Below are 19,153 nucleotides of genomic sequence, written 5' to 3'. Positions count from 1 at the left end.
TCCTCCACCTCCAGCCCCCCTGAGGGGTGGGAGCCAGGGAGGAAGAGGGCCTCCTCATCCTTGGGAATCTGGCCTCGAGAGTCCGATTGCCCCCCGTGCTGAGACTTTGTGACTTCTTTTAGTAAAACAAAACGGCCCTTGCTAAATTGTCTATGAACCGACAGACCTCGGTTTTCCTCGCGGCTGGTTCGGGTGTTCCTGCGCGACGCCTCACCCTTCTTGTAACTGTCGTTCTTCTGCTTCTCACTAAGGACGTGTTTATACCTCAAAGTGGGAAGAAGGTGACGTGGTACTGCTGTGGGCCAACCGTCTACGACGCCTCTCACATGGGGCACGCCAGGTAGGGCCCGCTGCTGGGGCTGCACACGTGCAGGGCCCCGGGGAGCAGCTCAGCTCCTGAGGCTTGATGGGAAAATCCACCCTGGACTTCTTTCTCTTGATTTGAAGATAGACATTTTCATTTCATAAGAATCCATATTCTCTGTAGAAAACTTAGAGAATACTGACAGCCAATAAGGACAGCACCCCGCAGCCCCACTGTTGATCTCTTGGACTGTACCCACACGCTTTTTTCCATGTGCCTTAAAGTTTTCCTCACCCTGAAGCTCGGGGGGGATGTTTCCCAGACACTCAGACCTGGGGCTTAGTGGATGCTGACCCCGTGGTGGTCTCGGGGTACCGTGTGTAAGGGCAGCTGGCTGTGGGGGAAATGCCACAGCCTCCTTTCCCTTGTTCATGTCTTCATTGCGATGCCGAGATGATGCGCCGAGTGTGCGGTTTGCAAATGCCTGTCTTTTCGTTGCTGCAGGTCCCATATCTCTTTCGACATCCTGAGACGAGTGCTGAGGGATTACTTCAAATTCGACGTCTTCTACTGCATGAACATCACAGACATTGACGATAAGGTAAGGGGAGCTTGCAAGATGAAATTTCAGAAACAATGGATGTTACGAAGGCAGAAAAGACTTTTGGATGTGTCGATAAAATAAGGTGGGCTTGAACGAGCTCAGGTCTTGAGTGGTAAACATTATTTGAACCCCTTCAATGAGCTGGTATCTCAGTTTATGCAAATGGTGTTCTGTTGGATTTAGATGTTTAGATGCTGTTTGAAACCTGCATGTTCAGGGCCCAGGTTGGCTAAATGTTAATGCTCCGTGGTGCTTCACGGAAGGAAGCACATGGTTTTGTGTGTGGCACTGCGTGGCAAGCTGGGGCCGGCCTGTGTCCTCCATGTCGGAAAGGTGACTGTGGAGCAGTCTCTGCACCAGGAGGTGTGGCCTTCGGGCACCGCTGGGCAGTCGGGTGATGGAGGGCGATGATGTTCCCCCAGGGCGTGCACGGCCGGGGCCCACGGCTGCCCCTCGCTCAGAGTCCACCTGCTGCACAGAGATTGAAGCAGGCTCTGCGCACAAGCCACGTGTTGCCTTTTCTCTTTCCAGATCATCAAGAGGGCCCGGCAGAACTACTTGTTTGAGCAGTACCGGGAGAAGAGGCCCCAGGCAGCGCAGCTCCTGGAGGATGTTCACGCCGCCCTGAAGGTGGGCCCGTCACTGCCTGCTCCCTGATTCCTGGTCTCGGCCCTCGGCCCTCGGCCATTCTTCATCAGTGTGCCTAGAGTAGTGGCTGCCCTCAGCAGGCCTCACAAAGTATACGGCACCCAAGCCAGTTCCATCAGGGCTCACTGAAGTCTTGACTGATGTGGGCCCTTGGGCCAAGTCGCCAGGAGAGAAACGCATGGCCGGGGGAGTGGATTAGGGGACTGTTCCTGCCACTCATGGGAAAATGTCAGGACTCGTCACCGTGCCGCTAAGCTACACTTACCTGTCAAAGGCTCCTAACATTGCTATCGAATCTTCCACCTGAGGTCACAACCAAGTCAGATCCTTTTGACTGAGATGCAGAAGCCGTGCCAGCTTCTTAAATTGGTAATACTGGAAATTTTCAGAGTTATTTGCAGAAATTAGTTCTTTCTAATTTAATATTTTAATTTGGAATAAACAGTATTACAAATTATAATATTGCATAGTCAAATAGAGCAAGTCATTTTATTCTCCTCAGTAATTACAGTAATAATTACTGGTGTGCTTATACCGCTTTATCTCTGAAAGAATAGGAATAAAATTAGAGCTTAGCAATCTTTTCTGCCAACGAGGTGAGGGCCCAGTAGGCTGTGGGCGCCTTTGTGACAGAGGTGGCCGGTGGCACCTCTCGAGGTCCGTAGATGACACCTCGTGTCGTCCCTAGCGTAGTCTTAGGAGTGCTGCTCTCACAGCCACTGTCCGTCAGAGAGAGGGAGGGTCAGAGAGAGGGAGGTCGGGCGCCCTGCCCGGGGTGGTGTGAGGAGGCAGCAGCAGGGGGCTGCCTGGGCCGGGCGGCAGGGTCTCTGCTACCATCCTGCCGCTTGGGGAGAGCTAGGAGGACACTCTCAAGGACACACTTCCTAGTGGCCACAGGCAGTGGGAAGCCCTGGTCTCTGCTGCGCTAAGTAGCCTTTGAGGGCAGGGTCTGCTGGGCAGTGTTTGACAGCCTTGCCTTCTCCTCACGCTTGTAGCCGTTTTCGGTAAAACTCAGTGAGACCACGGATCCCGACAAAAAGCAGATGCTTGAACGCATTCAGCACGCGGTGAAGCTAGCCGCAGAACCGCTGGAGGAAGCTGTGCGGCGTGACCTCGCTGGAGAGGAAGAGCTCAGCAGCCACGTGGAGGTGAGGTTTGGAGTGAGTCGGGCCAGCCCTGTGCATGGAAGGGGCTCCCTGCACGCAGACGTGGGGCTGTGTTAGCACCCAGCACCCTGGGCCGGGCCACTCTGCTGTCCCACATCCTCCTGCCCCTGCTCCCACTCCTTCCCACCACGTCCCCCAGATAAATAGGAGGCGCACTTGGCATGCCTGGGGGAGCAGCCTTCTCTCGAAATTATTCCAGGATTGTCGGTGGGCTCGCCGCTGATGGTTCTCAGTGCAGCTCCTGGAGAAGGAGGAGCAAGAGATTGAAGTGGAAATGAGCTGCAGGGCCTGGGGCCCCAGCTGAACTTCTCCCTCTGTGAAAGGCCTTCCTTCAGACAGATTTGGGGCACTTCATACGAAGGGGCCCGCGCCCTCTCGGGGCCTCTCCCTGCCTGAGTGCCACACAGGACTGCCCCGCAGTCTGGCCTCCCCGCGTTGCCCTCCCCTGCTGGTGGGAAGGTGGCCATGGCCCTTCTCCTTCCCGCCGGCGCCCCCTGCTGGTCACCATCTTCAGAACTCCATGGAGACAAGAAACCTGCAGAAACCATGCGGTGAAGGGGCTGTAAGTCACAATCTGCATGAGGAAACTCGCTCACGGGGGCCCGCCCAGCTTCAGTGTTGCTCCTCTGTGGCCCCACACAACGGATCGCTAGGCTGTGCTTGTTCTGAGCTTGTGAAAAGCACACAGGCCTTCGTGGTCTTGGGGACGAGCCCTCTTGGATGTGCTTCCGAGATGGGCCTGTCCTTACTCAGTGGACGCCTCATCCCTTCCTCTGGGACAGCAGAGCCGGTTCCTTGTCAGCAACAATGCTGCCGTGAATTTTTTCCCGATTGTCCCACTAATATCCTTTTTTAAAAAATTGTGGTCAAATATGTGTAACGTAAGATTTACCGTCTTAACCATGTTTAAGTGCCCAGTTCATTGGCAGGAAGCACAGCCTCATTGCTGTGCAACCGTCACCTCCGTCCATCTCCAGACATTTGTTCACCTTCCCAAACTGAAGCCCTGTCCCCACTGAACACCAGCTCCCCATTGCCCCTCCCCCAGCCCCCGGCACCCATCATCCCACTTTTTGACTCTGTGAATATGACTCCTCTAGGGACCTCATATAAGTGGAATCCTACAGTATTTGTCCTTTTGTGACTAGCTTATTTCACTCAGCAGGATGTCCTCGAGCTTCATCCATCTTGTAGCATGCGCCAGAATTTCCTTTTTTGAGACTGAATAATATTCCATGGTGTATATATACGGTATTTTGTGTATCCATTCATCCATCGATGGACACCTGGCTTGTCTCCACCTTCTGGCTGTTGTGACTAATGCTGCTGTGAACATGGGTGTGCAGATTTCTGTTTGGGTCCCTGCTTTCACTTCTTTCGGGGATAGATCCAGCAGAGGGATTGCCGGCTCACCTGGTAATTCTTTTTTAATGTTCTGAGGACCCGCTATACTGTTCCCCACAGCAGCATGAGGCTCCTGGTTTCTCCCCGTCCTCGCCAACACCTGTTACTTTGTTTCACCGATGGTAGCCATCGCGATGGGTGGGAGGCGGTACCTCACTGTGGTTTTGCTTTGCCCTTCCCTAAGCACCAGTGCTGTTCAGCGTCTTTTCGTGAGCTGGGAGTTGTATTCTGTTTGTCTGTGGGTGCACGTTTACAAGAGTTTCTTTGGGCTGTCCACCTGAGGGTGAAATTGCTGAGCTGTAGGGGCTGTGTAACCGTTGGGGGTCCCCAACACCTCTCGCACGTTCCGTGATTCTCTGGAAGGATTCATAGGACGCAGCAGAGATGGAAGAGATGGAAGAGACGGAAGTTTGATCGCAGGGGCGCAGAGGGGGAGGAAGGCCCGGCGGGAGTCTGGAGGATCCCATGGCCGGCTTCTGAAGCCGCCTTCCTCCCTCCCCTGAGGGGCCCGAGCACACTCTCCCCACCAGGAACACTGCAGCTGCTCGGGCGAAGTGTTCCTGCTCGGGGAGCCCCTCAGAGCCTCAGCACCCAGGGCGTTACTGGGCTCTGTCGTGTAAGCGCCCCCGCCTGGCGTGAGCCCCAATTTCCGACTCAGAAGGAGAGCACGTTTGTGTTCTGAGGGAGCCGCACTGTGCAGGGACAGCCTGGAGCAGCTGCAGCGGGGCTGGGCGTCCTCACCTCTCAGTGCAGGGGACGTTTATTCTCCAGACACAGCCAGGGACCGACCTGCCAGCAGGCGTTTCTCGGGGCGGCAGCTGGGGCCTGCCGTACGGTAACAGTTCCCTAAACGTGGGTGCAGGTGTGTCCGACGACTAACACATTTCCAGTGTTGTGTTAATTTGCATGAACACCAGCTCTTCATAGTGTCAGAGTCTTTCCTTTTCATAAACTGTGAAGTGGTCATTACTGTGGTGTGAATGTGCATTTCTCCAACCTCTCGTGAGACTCAGTGTCTTTCCACATGTGCATTTTAGTTCTGTGCCCGGCCTCTCCATTTTTCACTGGGCTATTTGTGTTTTTCTTACTGGTTTGTAAGCCTTCTCCCATCTCTGGACCCTAATCCTTTGTCATTTAAATGTGTTACAAACACTTTCTCCCAGTTAATGGCTTTTCTTTTCACTTTCTTTTAATAACCGAGGGTCTTGAGTTTAATGTACTCAAATTTATCAGGACTTTTTCTTCCTCTTCTGCTTCTCCCCAAAGCCCCCTAGTACGTAGTTGTATAATCTAGTTGTAGATCCTTCTGATTGTGCTGTGTGAGACGCCACCACAGCATGGCTTGATGAACGGTGTGCCGTGTCCGCACCCAGGACCTGAACTGGCGAAACCCTGGGCCGCTGAAGCGGAGCTTGTGAAGTCAACCACTCAGCCACGGGGCCGGCCCCAGGTTCTTTTTTCTATACTTACAGTTTCGTGTCTTAAGAAATCTTCCCTACCCTGAGACATAAAGATATTCTCCAGTATTTTCTGCTGGAGATTTTAAAGTTGTACAGTTCACATTTGAGTCTTTGATCCTCCTAGAATCAGTTTTTGTAAGTGGTGTGAGTAGGAATCCAATCCCCTTTACCCTCAAAATACGGAAGGCCACCCCTCCTCGGGGACCTGCAGGGCCCGCTCTGTTATGTGTCGGGTTTCTGTCCGTGGGTCTGTCAGTCCTGTTGGTTGGTCAGAGGACCCACCTGCAGAGGTGTCACCATGTCTCTCACTGATGTCTGCTGAGGAAGAGGCCTCATCTTGTTTTTGTTTTTCGGGTGTGTTTTGAATTCTCCTCAGCTTGTCAAGTCTCATCCAAGACACTGTTGGGATTTTAAATCTTACTTCTGAGAATTGTTTCAAATCCAACTCTGGCTGTGTTGACCCTCCCTGTTCTGTCTTTCTGTTTCGTCAGTATTTTTAAAGAGCGGTTTTTGAGAGTAGTTTGAGGTTCACAGCAGAATTGAGAGGAAGGTACAGAGATTCCCATGTACTCCCTGCACCCCCACGCATAGCCTCCCCGACTGTCACCGTCCCCCACCAGAGTGGCATGTTTGTTAGAATTGAGGAACCGACGTGGATGCCTCGTCACCACCCAGAGTCTATAGTTTACCTGAGGGTTCTGTCTTGGTGTTATCCATTCTGTGGGTTTGGACAAATGTATAATGACATGTGTCCGCCATTCCAGGATCCTACGTAGTAGTTTCATTGCCCGAAAAAGCCTCTGTGCTCGGCCTGTTCATCCCCCCTCCCTCTCCGCTGACCCCTGGCAACCACTGATCTTTTTACTGTCTCCATAGTTTTGCCTTTTCCAGAATGTCACAGAGTTGGGTTCGTGTAGTGTATAGTTATGTAGCCTTCTCAGATTGGCTTTTTTTCACTTAATGTGCATTCTAGTTCCTGCTGTGTCTTTTTGTGGCTTGATAGCTCCTTTCTTTTTAGTGCTAAATAATAATTCCATTATCTGGATGTACCGCAGTTTATTTATCCTTTCACCTACTGAAGGACATCTTGGTTGCTTCTAGGTTTTGGTAATTAGGAATAAAGCTGCTATAAACATCTGTGTGCAGGTTTTTTGGTTTGTTATTTTTTTTTGAGGAAGATTAGCACTGAGCTAACATTTCCCGCCAATCCTCCTGTCTTTGCTGAGGAAGGCTGGCCCTGAGCTCACATCCGTGCCCATCTTCCTCTACTTTATACGTGAGACGCCTGACACAGCATGGCGTGCCAACCGGTGCCGTGTCCGCACCTGGGATCTGAACCAGTGAACCCCGGGCCGCCGAAGCGGAACGTGCGCACTTAACCGCTGCACCACCAGGCTGGCCCTGTGGGCAGGTGTTTGTGTGGATGTAAGTTTTCAGCTCTTTTGGGTAAATGCTAAGGGGCATGACTGCTGGGCTGTATAGTAAGAGCATGTTTAGTTTTATGAGAAACTGCCGAAGTGTTTTGCCAAGTGGCTGTACCATTTTGCAATCCCTCCAGCAACGAGTGAGCATTCCCGTTGCCCCACATCCTCACCAGTATTTGGTGTTCTCAGTGTTCTGGATGTCGGCCATTCTGATAGGAGTGCAGTGGTGTCTCGTTTTAATGCGCGGTTCCCTGATGACTTGTGATGTGGAGCATCTTTTGAGAATTATTTGCCATCTGTGTGTCTTCTTTGGTAAAGTGTTTGTTAATGTTTTTGGCCTATTTTTTTTAGGTTGTCATTTGTGTTTTTGTTTCCAACTACCTCCTAATCACACCTCCTCTGGGTGAGTTCAGCTTGTATATTTTCATTACTATTACTGTACTAATTATTTTGTGTGTGTGAAAAACATCAGTGCCACATTCTGATTTGCTGTATTTTTTTTCCTTTGAGTTCATAATAGTTTACATCACTGTGAAATTTCAGTTGTCCTTTCTTTTTTTTTTTTTTTTTTTTTGAGGAAGATCAGCCCTAAGCTCACTGCTGCCAATCCTCCTCTTTTTGCTGAGAAAGACTGGCCCTGAGCTAACATCCATATACCCGTCTTCCTCTAGTTTATGTGTGGGACGCCTACCACAGCATGGCGTGCCAAGCGGTGCCATGTCCGCACCCGGGATCTGAACCAGCAAACCCCAGGCCACCAAAGCGGAACGTGCGCACTTAACCGATGTGCCACCAGGCCGACCCCTGTCCATTATTTCTTGTCTCTCACCACATAAGTGCTCCCCTTCCCCCACCGTGCCCACCCCGCTTCCCCTGGTAACCACTGAACTGTTTTCTTTGTCCATGTGCTTGTTCAAATTCCACACGTGAGTGAAGTCACCTGATGTTTGTCTTTCTCAGTCTGGCTTATTTTGCTCAGCATAATTCCCTCCAGGTCCGTCCAAGTTGTTGCAAATGGGAAGGTTTTTTCTTTTTCTGGCTGAGTAGTATTCATTGTATGTCCACCACATCTTCTGTATCCACTCATCGGTTGATGGGCGCTTGGGTTGCTTCCGTGTCTTGGCTACTGGGAATAGTTCTGGAATGAACACAGGGGTGCATGTGTTACTTTGGATTGTTGATTTCACGATGTTTGGGTAGACACCCAGTAGTGGGATAGCTGGGTCGTATGGTAGCTCTATGTTTAGTGTTTTGAGGAATCTCCGTACTATTTTCCATAGTGGCTGCACCAGTTTGCATTCCCACCAGCGGTGTATGAGGGTTCCCTTCTCTCCACACCTTCTCCAACATTTGTTATTTTCAGTCTTAGTGACTATAGCCATTTTAACAGGCACTTGTTATTTGGTGACAGATAGTTGTATGTCATGCTTCCTACTCAATATACCTTTTATTTTCTTTTCTCGCCTTCCAGTATGATGTTGAAATGGAGTAGTGAGAGGGGACATTCGTGCATTGTACTTGGTCTTGGTGGGAAAGCTTCTAGTTTCTCACTGTGAAGTGTGGTGGTAGCTGTAGGTTTTTTGTAGATGTTCTTTATCAAGTTGAGGAAATTCCCCTCCATTCCTAGTTTTCTGAGAGTTTTTATCATGAATGGGTGTTGGACTTTGTTAAATGCGTTTTCTGCATCTATTAATATGATCACGGCATTTTTCTTTTTTAGTCTATTGATATGAAGATTTATAATAATTGATTTTATAGTGCGGAGCCAACCTTGCATACTTTTGATAAATCCCACTTGATCATGGTATATAATTTTTTTTATACTGTTGTGGATTCAATTTGGTAATATTTTGTTAAGGAGTTTGGCATTGTGTTCTTGAGAAATACGGACTATAGTTTCCTTTGCTTGTAATGTCTTTGTGTGGTTTTGGTATTAGGATAATGTTTTCCTCCTCATGGAATGAATTAGGAAGTATTCTGTCTTCCCCTGTCTTCTGAAAGAGACGGATATGATTTCTTAAATGTTTGGTAGAATTCACCAGTGAACCCGTCAGGCCTGGTGCTTTCTATTTTGGAAGGTTATTCATTATTTACCCAGTCCCTTTAATAGATACGGGCTTATTAGATCATCTGTATTACCTTGTGTGAGTTTTGGCAGCTTATGTGTTTCAAAGAAGTGGTCCATTAATCTAGGTTATCACATTTTGGGGCATAGAGTTGTTTGCAGTATTCCTTTATTATCCTTTTAATTTCCGTGGGATCTGTAGAGATAGCCCCTCTTTCATTTCTCATCTTGGTATTTGTGTCCTCTTTCCTTTTTCAATTTTATTGATCTTTTTGAAGAAACAGCTTTTGGTTTTGTTGATTTTCTCTATTGATTTGTGTTTTGTACTTTAATTTTTATTGTTGTTTTCCATCTGCTGACTTTGGAGTTATTTGTTCTTTTTCTAGTTTCCTAAGGTAGAAACTTACATAATTGATTTTAAATCTTCTTTTCCGTAATGTATGCATTCAATGCTATAAATTTCCTCTAAGCACTGCTTTTGCTGCATCCCAGAATTTTTTGGGGGGTAGGGGGGAAGATCAGCCCTGAGCTAACATCTGCCACCAATCCTCCTCTTTTTGCTGAGGAAGACTGGCCCTGAGCTAACATCCGTACCCGTCTTCCTTTACTTTATATGTGGGAAGCCTGCCACAGTGTGGCTTGACAAGCAGTGCATAGGTCCACACCCGGGATGTGAACCTGTGAACCTCGGGCCACTGAAGCAGAACGTGTGAACTTACCTGCTACACCACCAGGCCAGCCAGTGCATCCCACAATTTTGATAAGTTGTGTTTTCATTTTGATTTATTCAAAATATTTTTAAATTTTTCTTGAGATGTCTTTTTTCACCCATATCTTATTTAGAAGTGTGTTGTTTAATCTCCACGTATTTTGGGATTTTCCAGTTATCTTTCTGTTATTGACTTCTAGTTTAATTCCACTGTGATCTGATGGCAGACACTGTATGATTTCTGTTCTTTTAAATTTGTTCAGGTGTGTTTTATAGCCTACCTTGTGGTCTGTCTTGGTGAATATTCCATGTGAGTTTGAGAAGAATGTGTATTCTTCCTGTCGTTGGTTGAAGTAGTATATAGATATCAATTATAGTCAGTTGGTTGATGGTGTTTTTGAGTTCAACTATGTCCTTACTGATTTTCTGCCTGCTGGTTCTGTCCATTTCTGATAGAGGGGTGTGGAAGTCTCCAACTGTGACAGTGGACTCATCTATTTCTCCCGTATATCAGTTTTTACCTGATGTAGTATCATCTTTAAAAAAAGAACGGATAAACAATGCACGTGTGTCTTCCCGCTGAAGAACAAGTTCCACTGGGCAGGGGCCTGTCGACCCGCTCAGTGCAGCAACCCCTGGGCCCAGCACAGGACTCGGCAGGAGACAGTGGCCAAGCACCCTCTGCTTCATTCAACCATTCACTGCTGTTGGTGACAGTCTGCTTGTGTGTGTGCGTCAGGGACCCCACGAACACCCTATCCTCTCCCAGCCGTGGATGACCACACTGTGTGCACTCCTGCCCTGCCCCGTGGCGGCCCAGCTGCATGGCTCGTCCTCCCCAAGCCCCTGCTGACCCTCTGACCACGGCAGTCGGAGCTCCTGAGCACGCCGAGCCTCTGAACCTGCCGTTTACGAGCCTGGTATCTGTCTCCGTCTGGGCCCTCGTGTGAGCAGTGCGGCTCCTGGGAAATGCTGCGTCTTCACGGGCCAGGGCTGCGCACAGCGCCTTTGAAGTCAAGGCCTGGATTGATACACGTCGACTGCACGGCATGTGATCCGAGAAACTTTGTAACGTGTGTGGATGTTCCGTTTCTTTTCCTTTAGGTCTTGTTGGACGAAGCAAAGGATTTGCTTTCTGACTGGCTGGATTCCACACACGGCAGTGAGGTGACTGACAATTCCATTTTCTCCAAACTGCCCAAGTTCTGGGAAGAGGAATTCCACAAAGACATGGAAGCCCTGAACGTGAGTGCCGCCGATTTTCTTGTCCTTGCTCTCGGGCCGCGGCCCCTTCTTACCCAAAGGCCTTGTGTGACCCAGACCGTCTTCGTTTTGCAAGGGGCACGAGGGGCTTCTTGGCTTACGTTTGGAACTGCTGGTTTCCTGGAGAAGGGAAGAACCCAGGACCTTCTCTTGTGATCGCAGGTTCTCCCTCCAGACGTCTTAACACGGGTTAGTGAGTACGTGCCAGAGATCGTGAACTTTGTCCAGAAGATCGTGGACAACGGTTACGGGTGAGCTCAAGGCCCTCCTCGGGGCTGCACGACATCCTGCGGAGGGTTTTCCAAGGTGAACAGCTGTCCGTCTCTGAGTCAGGATCTGGCAGCAGGAAAGCTTGTGCTTGTGGTGCTGCTCGGGGTGCTAGTGCCCTGGGGCTGCGGTCACAGAGTGCCACGCACCGGGCGGCTTAGACAGCGCAGAGGTTTGCTCACGGCTCCAGAGGCCGGAACTCCGAGCTGCAGGTGTCGGCAGGGCTGGTTCCTCCGAGGGCCCTGAGGGCAGGGTCTGTGCAGACCCTTCTCCTTGGCTCGCAGCCGGCTGCACCTCCCTGCCTCTGCAGCGTTTGTCACTGTGCACACGTGTCTCCTTTCGTGTCCTGATCTCTTCTTAGATGGACACCAGTCATACTGGATGAGAGCTCACCCTGGTGGCCTCGTTTTCGCTTGATTACCTCTGTAAAGACGCTCTTTCCGAATACATTCACGTTCCGAGGTACTGGGGGTTAGGACGGCAGCATATGAATCCTGGGGACACAGGTGAAGCCGTAACCTTGCCGTAGCAGCAGCCTGTTCGCACTCACCCCCATGGCAGGCCTCCTTGCTCTCTGCCGCTTAGCTCTCAGCTTCCCGGTTGCTTTGTAGGAGGACTCCCTAGTTTCCCTTGGTATCGGCTGCCATTCCTACAGGTATTGAGCTGTGCAGAAAGCACCTCTTGGGGCGGGGCAGGCAGGAAGAGCAGCATGGTGTTGGCTGCACCTCAGCCTGCCTCACAGCCCCTACAGCTCTACGGCTCAGGGCCCTGCCCAGGACCAGGGGCATCCCCGCCCAGGGGTTCACCAGCCCTTCTACTATGATGCTCACAGTTGGGAACCTTCAGCCACGAGGGCCCCAAAGCAGCAGGCTGGTGAGCATGGACGCTCTCAGGTCTATGGAGGTGTCAGCCCCACGTGCAGGCCCTTGGAGAGAGCTTGTCCTTGTGTCACATCCGCAGCCTGGGTTGGTTTTGTCCTGTGTTCTATCGCCTGGCTGATTCCACCACACATCACTCCTGGTCACAGGGGCTGCCCCTGCCCAGGTTTACCGTTCTAGCACTATCTGACTGCATGAGACACTTGGCAAGTCTCTGAAGTTGGCATTTTCAAAAATAGCCAACAAACAGAACAGCAGAGGGACCGGGTTTCTGTCTGCAGCACTCGCTCCTGTGTGCTGTGCCCCTGCTCCGGGACAGCTGCTTCCCCACCTCGGTGGGGACGAGGCCCGCAGGAGCAGCGTGCGCTGAGCCGAGTGAGGCGTGGAGACCCCTGGCACGGTCCCACAGCAGCACGGGCTCTCGAGCAGTGACAGTGCCTCCGCTCTCCGCCACTTAACACGAGATTGTGTGCCAGGCTGGAATAATCGGGAGTGCTTCTGGGAGGCAGAGAGCCATGGCTGGGCTGTGCAGGTGGGTAGAAAGTAGACAGAGGTGAGGGCACGTCACACAGATTGTAGTGTCACCAAGGCAAGGGGCAGGATGCAAGGCAGAGGGTCTGTGCAGGTGACACGCTGACCTGGGAGTGAGGAGTTTGCCTGTGCATTGCGAAGTGTCTTTGTCACATTCCGCTCAGCCCACGCAGCGGCCCTGGTTTCGAGGAGCAGAGTCTGCACAGCCCACAGCCCGTGTGGCCCTCGGGAGTTCCAGGTTGTCACCCTGTGCAGCGGCTCTGGCCGCTCTTTGGGTTTGTCACACTTTCCCGCAATTCCTTTTCTGTTTTCCAGCTATGCTTCAGACGGGTCTGTGTACTTTGACACGGTGAAGTTTGCTTCTAGTGAGAAACACTCCTACGGGAAGCTGGTGCCCGAGGCTGTTGGGGATCAGAGAGCCCTGCAGGAAGGGGAAGGTAAACAGCGTGGGGGGCGGGGGCTGTGGCCTCGCAGATGCCACTGCCGGCACCTCGATGCACCGGGGACTGCGTGTTTTCACCTGACGGGATTGGAGGGTTTTCTACACTGAGCCTGTGACATGGTATTTTTTAAGAGACAAAGAAGTGAGCGTCTAAGATGCCGTCTATGTTAAAAAGTACAGCACACCTCGGGGCCTTGATCCACAGCGCTGGCATTTGTCTATTTATCGGCATCCAGAGCCCCTGAGGGTAAGGTGGGTTGTAGGACGCTGTGTGTGAGCGAGTGTGTTGGAAAACCCAGAGCTGGTGTGTTAAGAACATGCAGATGATGACCTGCTGAACGAGAGGGCACAAGCCACCCACACAGGGTCGGCAGGTGGCACCCTGGGTGTCCCAGCCGTCCTGGCGGTGCCCGTGGGGAAAGGTGAGCATCCACAGAGGTGCAGGACAGGGCCAGGGCACGGGCACGCCAGAGCCCCTCGCTGCTGCAGAGTACGACTGCCCCATCCTGGGGACCCAGGTGCCACAGAGCCTCACAAGACCCTGGACGCATCATATCGTGTCTGCAGCTGGGGCTGTGGGTGGATTGGACCTCCTCAGAGGCCCCTGTGTCCTGATGGCTTTTTGTTCATATTCTATCACTATTTTCTTCGTAGTTATCTTAGGATTACAGTTAGTATGCTGACTGGAATTTCTATCAGCTTAACATCAGTAGCATACAAAAACTCGGCTCCTGTAGCTCCATGCCCACACCCTTTTAGTTAATCCTGTCACAAAATTACATCTTTGAGGGGCCGACCCCGTGGCCGAGTGGTTAAGTTCCTGTGCTCTGTTTCCGGTGGCCCAGGGTTTTGCCAGTTCAGATTCTGGGAACGGACATGACACCGTTTCTCTAGCCATGCTGAGGGGAGGTCTCACATAGCACAACCAGAAGGACCTAAAACTAGAATGTACAACAATGTACTGGGGGCTTTGGGGAGAAGAAGAAACAAAAAAGAAGGAGACTGGCAACAGATGTGAGCTCAGGTGCCAATCTTTAAAATTAAAAGAAAGTAAGCAATTATAAACCTATTTTTTTTTTTACATTAGTATTTTGTGTCTTGGGAAATTTGTAAATACTGTTTATAATTTCTAAAAACATGTTACTTCATAGTAAAATCTTTTAATAAAATAGAAGACATGTTTACTAATACACGTAACTTTTAGGGTGGTTTTGTAATGAGAAGCCAACAGTAGAGAAACATACAGTTAATAATTAATGCCTAATATTTTATCTTATTTAGAGATTATCTGGATATTTAACGAATCTTTATCCCTTAAATTAACCTAGCAACTTCAAAGTTTCAAGTTAGCAAGCAGATTTTGGAAGCTGTTTTAGGTACATGCACCATAACTCATAATTATTGTTAAAAGTTCCCCCAACACTCATCTTTTTCACAACTACTAGTTACTTGTTCCCAATAATCATTTAGATTGCCTACAAGACTTCACGAGACATTAGACAAAATTAGCCATCGTTTTAGTTATTATGCTTGTTAACCAGTTTTGTAACGGAGATAACATCAGCTTATGTGACGGATCAACGTAGAATGAAGGCCTCGTGTGCGCATCATATCCGATGCTGACGGCTCAGGGGACAGGCCTGTGTTAATCAAACAAACAAACTTAAACAAGCTTTCGTTTACAAACATTATTGCCTATCACGTCAGCTTGAAAGACATTTGGCTTAGTTGCATTTAGAAAAACAAAAATTTTGTGAGCGCTTACTTTAAGTCAGTGGAATAGAGCTCTTTAGAAATCGTACCATCCGGAGGTAAAATGCCACACGTTTGTAACACACATATATAGACACAGACAGACAGACAGACAGATAGACAGACAGACACAACAAAGATTTTCCTTAGATTTCTGGGCTAGGGTGTTTTCATAGCAGATGGCTTCTGCAAACACTTCTTTTCCCATTTCTTTCTTTCTTCCTTTCAGTCTTAGGAATCTGGGATGGGAACATTCTCCCTTTTGTCAAGCACTTGCATGTCATAGCGTGAAGCCAAACAGAGTTCAGAGGAGAGGCTGCCCCTTTGGGATCTGGTGAGGCTTTTTTAGAAGCTTGATTTCCTGCTTTTCTTTTAATTAAAGTTTAAATTTAATGAAAATTTTTAATTTTTGCTATAAAGTCCGAACAACTTCTTGCAACAGTGTAATGGGTCCTAAATCTACTGCTTGTGAGTGTTACTCCCTAAAGAAAGGTCGTAAACAGTCTCTTACATGCCTCGGTTTCTCCCTCGGGCAGTCTAGAACCTCTGTGGGGGCCAGAGTGCGGGTGACCAACCCTTGCATGTGCTTCCCGGACGAACCATGATTAGTTAATGAGAATGATGGTGGAATTCCCTAGGGGCCGCTGCACGTCATGAGGCATTCTATCCTCCAGCACACTCCGTGAGGTCCTCAGTCACCCGACAACGCCATTTGGCCGGGAGGAGCAGTGGCCCTTCTCTTCAGAGCTGAACACGTTCACTCTCTCATTTCTCTATCAAGCAGTTTGTTCACACTTTATAAACACAATTCTTTTCCATTTAAAGCCAAATTAAACAGGTCAGCCTGCCCCATTCACTCCAAAGTTCTCCCTTGGCTCCCCTGGCCTGGGCATTCCCCCGAGGTTCCTCTTACCGAGGGTGTGTGCTGGGGCCCCCTTGTGACTCTTAGTCTTAAGGTTAGAAACAGCTCATATAAACTCTGGACCGTCGACTTAAAATAAGGAGGCCTGGGTTTCAGGAGAACGCACCAGGGTCACCTGAAGAATGCAGTGATGTGGGGGGCTCAATGGGCCCATGCTCGTACCGAATGCCAGTTCAGTGTAGGTTCCAGGCGCTCTCTGGTGGGTTTCTCTGAAATCCTTCTGACTATGCCAAGAAATGTCGATGAAAATAATCCATAACCAACCTATAATTGAAAATTGGGCTGAGTTTATTGTGAGCCAGATCTGAGGACTAGCTTAGCCTGTGGCCTTCCTTCTCCAAAGAAGGAAGGGCCCCCAAGAAGAGGGAGTGTACAGAGTGGTTCTATACCGTCAAAGAGCATCTATCACATATGATTGAAAGTTCCTTTCACCAGAGTCTCGGGATTGCCCTGTGAGCACAGCTATTCACACAGCAGGTGGTGGGTCAGCTGTCTCACTGGACACAGCGGATAGTTGGTCTGCAGTCTCGAGCTGGGTGGTTATAGGTGAGCACAGCAATCAGTTTCTAGCCTAGGGAGAGATGCTCATCCTTAAGGAAATGCCAACGTGGGGGAAGTTGCACCTTTATCTTAAGGCCATTTGTTCTTGTCTTTGGGACACAGCAAATGCTTCAAGCAGGCATACAGTGCATGCTCAATGGCCACGTTAGGCCGTTTTGGAAAAAAAACAAGGTCAGGCCGAATTAGCTTTAGACCAAATGGCTTCCTCATAGACTCCAATAGATCCTATTGTTAGCTATTTGTTTATCAATCCAAAGGAAACCGAATCACTACCTCTGAGAGACATCTGCTCTCCCATGCTCATTGCAGCGTTATTCACAATAGCCAAGACATGGACACGACCTCAGGGACCTTCAACAGACAAGTGGATAAAGAAAATGTGAGAGAGAGACAGACAGCGGTATACTATTTAGCCATAAACAAGGAAGTCCTGCCATTTGCAACAACATGGATGCACCTTGAGGGCATTATGTTAAATGAAACAATTCAGACAGATAAAAAATACTGTACGATATCACTTACATGCAGAATCAAAGAAATGAACTCATAGAAACAGAATCGAATGGTGCCTGCCAGAGGCAGGGGGTGGGGGAGGTGGAAATGGATGAAGGGGTCAAAAAGTCCAAGGTATCTTTATTTATAAGATAAATAAGTTCTGGGAAGCTAATGCACAGTGTGCTTAATATAGTCAACAATACCATTTTGTATATTTGAAAGACGTTAAGAGAGTAGATCTTGAAAGTTCTAATCACAAGAAAAAAAATTGTCACTGTGTGAGGTGATGGATGTTACTTATTGTGGTGACCATTTCACAATACATACATACATCAAATGATTATGTTGTACATCTGAAAGTAATACAGTGGTATATCAATTATATCGCCATAAAACTGGAAAGAAAAAGAAAACATTTGAAAAGAGCTTCTGCGATGGAACACTTTCCACTCGGTGCTTTGATATCGATTTCCAGTGAAGTCACTGCCCCCTGGAGTTCCTGAGAAAAACGACTGAGTGTGAACAAGACCCCCTGCTCAGAGTTAGCATGCTGAGCGAGAAATGGCAGAAATCAGTACATCTGAGTCATATGCAGATACGGATTAATCAAGGCATTATTAACTCAGAAATATCAAAGTTCCTCATTACTCGAATTTAACTGAGCCAAAAGGTGTTTGTATTACAAAAACTTTGCCCCCTGAAAGGAAGAACTTTTTAGGGAGGAAAATGCTTCTATCATTCTGTTCCTAGCATTAGCATTCGCTAGTTCATATCTAGTAAAGCCCTCCCCACAGACGCATCATTAATAAAACACTCAGAATGGCTTCTCTCAAAAAAAAAAATAAATACATCTGTTGATGAAAGTGTCCTCCATGGGCAGGCCGTGGGCCCCTCTGGCCAGACCCCCTTTTCACCTTTGGGGCCAAGCAAGCCTCTGGGTGGCTCTGGGCTCTTGCCCCGGAGGGAGGAGGTGGCAGGGAACCAGAGCCTCCCTTTCTCAGGTGGATCCGTGGGGAGGGAGAGGGGAAGGGAGCTTATGGCCCCAGCAGGCTGGGCTCCTGCTGGTGGCACCAAGGAGAATGACATCTCTGGCCTGCAGGTGTGGGACCCGTACCCAAGGTGTCCAGCCGTCTCCTTTCTCAGGACAGGGGACAAGGGCAGTCTGAGGAAGGTGCCAGATCAGGGAGGCAGCTCGATTCTCTTACACCCCATCTCTTTACCGTTCTCCTTCCTGGGTTATTTTGAGCCAGCTTCCAGATCTGATGTGATTTCATCATTTGAGCAGCCTCTTCCTCTCCATCTGGGCCTTCAGACAGGGTGGGAGCTTCCTGAGGCTGAATTCTTTTCCTGGAAAAGACCTCCCTGGCTGCCCAGGGCTGATGTGGTTCAAGACACGCCCTGTGGCAGGTGCCCGGTGCTAAGGCAGTGCCATGCGCCCTGGTGCAGCTGTGTCCTGAGGGCCCGGTCTCTCCACTGCGGGGCAGGCCCCTCGTTCCAGAGGGTTGCTGCAGACACAGCTTCCTCCCACAACCGATTTAAGCAGAAGGACGTTCCTTCAGGTGCTACCGGCCACTTGGCAGAATTGCTGGGGCTTCAGGCTGGAGAATCTCAGTGAGGATGAAGGTCAGCTTCACACCACAGAACAGGTGAGGTGTGGATGGCACGCCCTGCACGACCACCCTGCCAGCCCTGCACACAAGGGCCTGCAGCCTGCTGCCCCTAAGAGCCGGGTCAGGAGCACTGTCGTCACCACCTGGGCACAGGCTCCTAGCCCACAGACAGACCCTGGCGGTCCCTGCTTCCTTATCGCACCAGATGCTGAGTTCAAGCCTGAGGCAGGGGCGCCTGGAGAGCCCAACTCATCTGGGCTCTCCGCGGATTTCCTGCTTTTAGCACTGAAACACCCATGTCCCAGAAACCCTTCCAGCAGGGACAAGCCAGGATGGCTGCTTTGCTCACTTCTTGGAGCTGCCAGAACAAATGACCACAAATAGAGAGCTTAAAGCCACAGGAATTCATTCTCTCCCTTTCGGAGGCCCTGGGGGAATCCTTCCTGCCTCCGCCGGCTCCTCCTGGCACCGCCTCACCCTCCGTGCCATCCTCACTTGACTCCTCACCAACAGCACTCCTCCCCTTTGTCCCTCACAGACTCCCCGCCTCCCGCTCCTCCCAGGTGTGAGTCATCGCCTCGTCCCCTCCCAGTCTCATGCATCGCACTCATCCCCATCGTCCGCCATCGCCTCACCTCCTGGCGCTCC

At 49.9% G+C, this 19,153-nt stretch overlaps 1 protein-coding gene and 1 long non-coding RNA gene across 4 annotated transcripts in view; one reads left to right on the top strand and one right to left on the bottom strand.

The window, feature by feature from the left end:
• LOC124234417 (cysteine--tRNA ligase, cytoplasmic-like) overlaps positions 1–15,939 on the top strand; it is a 28,577-nt gene extending 12,638 nt beyond the window's left edge. For 2 of the 3 annotated variants that reach the window (XM_046651768.1, XM_046651770.1), the window contains exons 4-11: positions 252–340; positions 809–905; positions 1,440–1,538; positions 2,552–2,704; positions 10,889–11,029; positions 11,210–11,298; positions 13,039–13,160; positions 15,147–15,939. In XM_046651768.1, the coding sequence (XP_046507724.1) occupies positions 252–340; positions 809–905; positions 1,440–1,538; positions 2,552–2,704; positions 10,889–11,029; positions 11,210–11,298; positions 13,039–13,160; positions 15,147–15,208 (852 nt within the window). In that variant the 3' untranslated portion in view covers positions 15,209–15,939. The remainder of the gene's footprint in view (positions 1–251; positions 341–808; positions 906–1,439; positions 1,539–2,551; positions 2,705–10,888; positions 11,030–11,209; positions 11,299–13,038; positions 13,161–15,146) is intronic. The other variant, XM_046651769.1, reaches the window with a different exon arrangement.
• On the bottom strand, positions 14,306–19,134 carry LOC124234419 (uncharacterized). Its single transcript, XR_006887300.1, has 3 exons — positions 16,674–19,134; positions 16,002–16,410; positions 14,306–14,805 (listed from the first exon to the last, which is right to left on the bottom strand). It is a non-coding gene; the product is annotated as an uncharacterized LOC124234419 (long non-coding RNA).
• Between the last annotated feature and the right edge of the window lie 19 nt (positions 19,135–19,153).

This window comes from Equus quagga, unplaced genomic scaffold, assembly GCF_021613505.1.
Source record: "Equus quagga isolate Etosha38 unplaced genomic scaffold, UCLA_HA_Equagga_1.0 73672_RagTag, whole genome shotgun sequence".
NCBI classification, from domain to species: Eukaryota; Metazoa; Chordata; class Mammalia; order Perissodactyla; family Equidae; genus Equus; species Equus quagga.
Note: the sequence above shows the minus strand (reverse complement) of the source record. Positions and strands in the feature narration are given on the sequence as shown.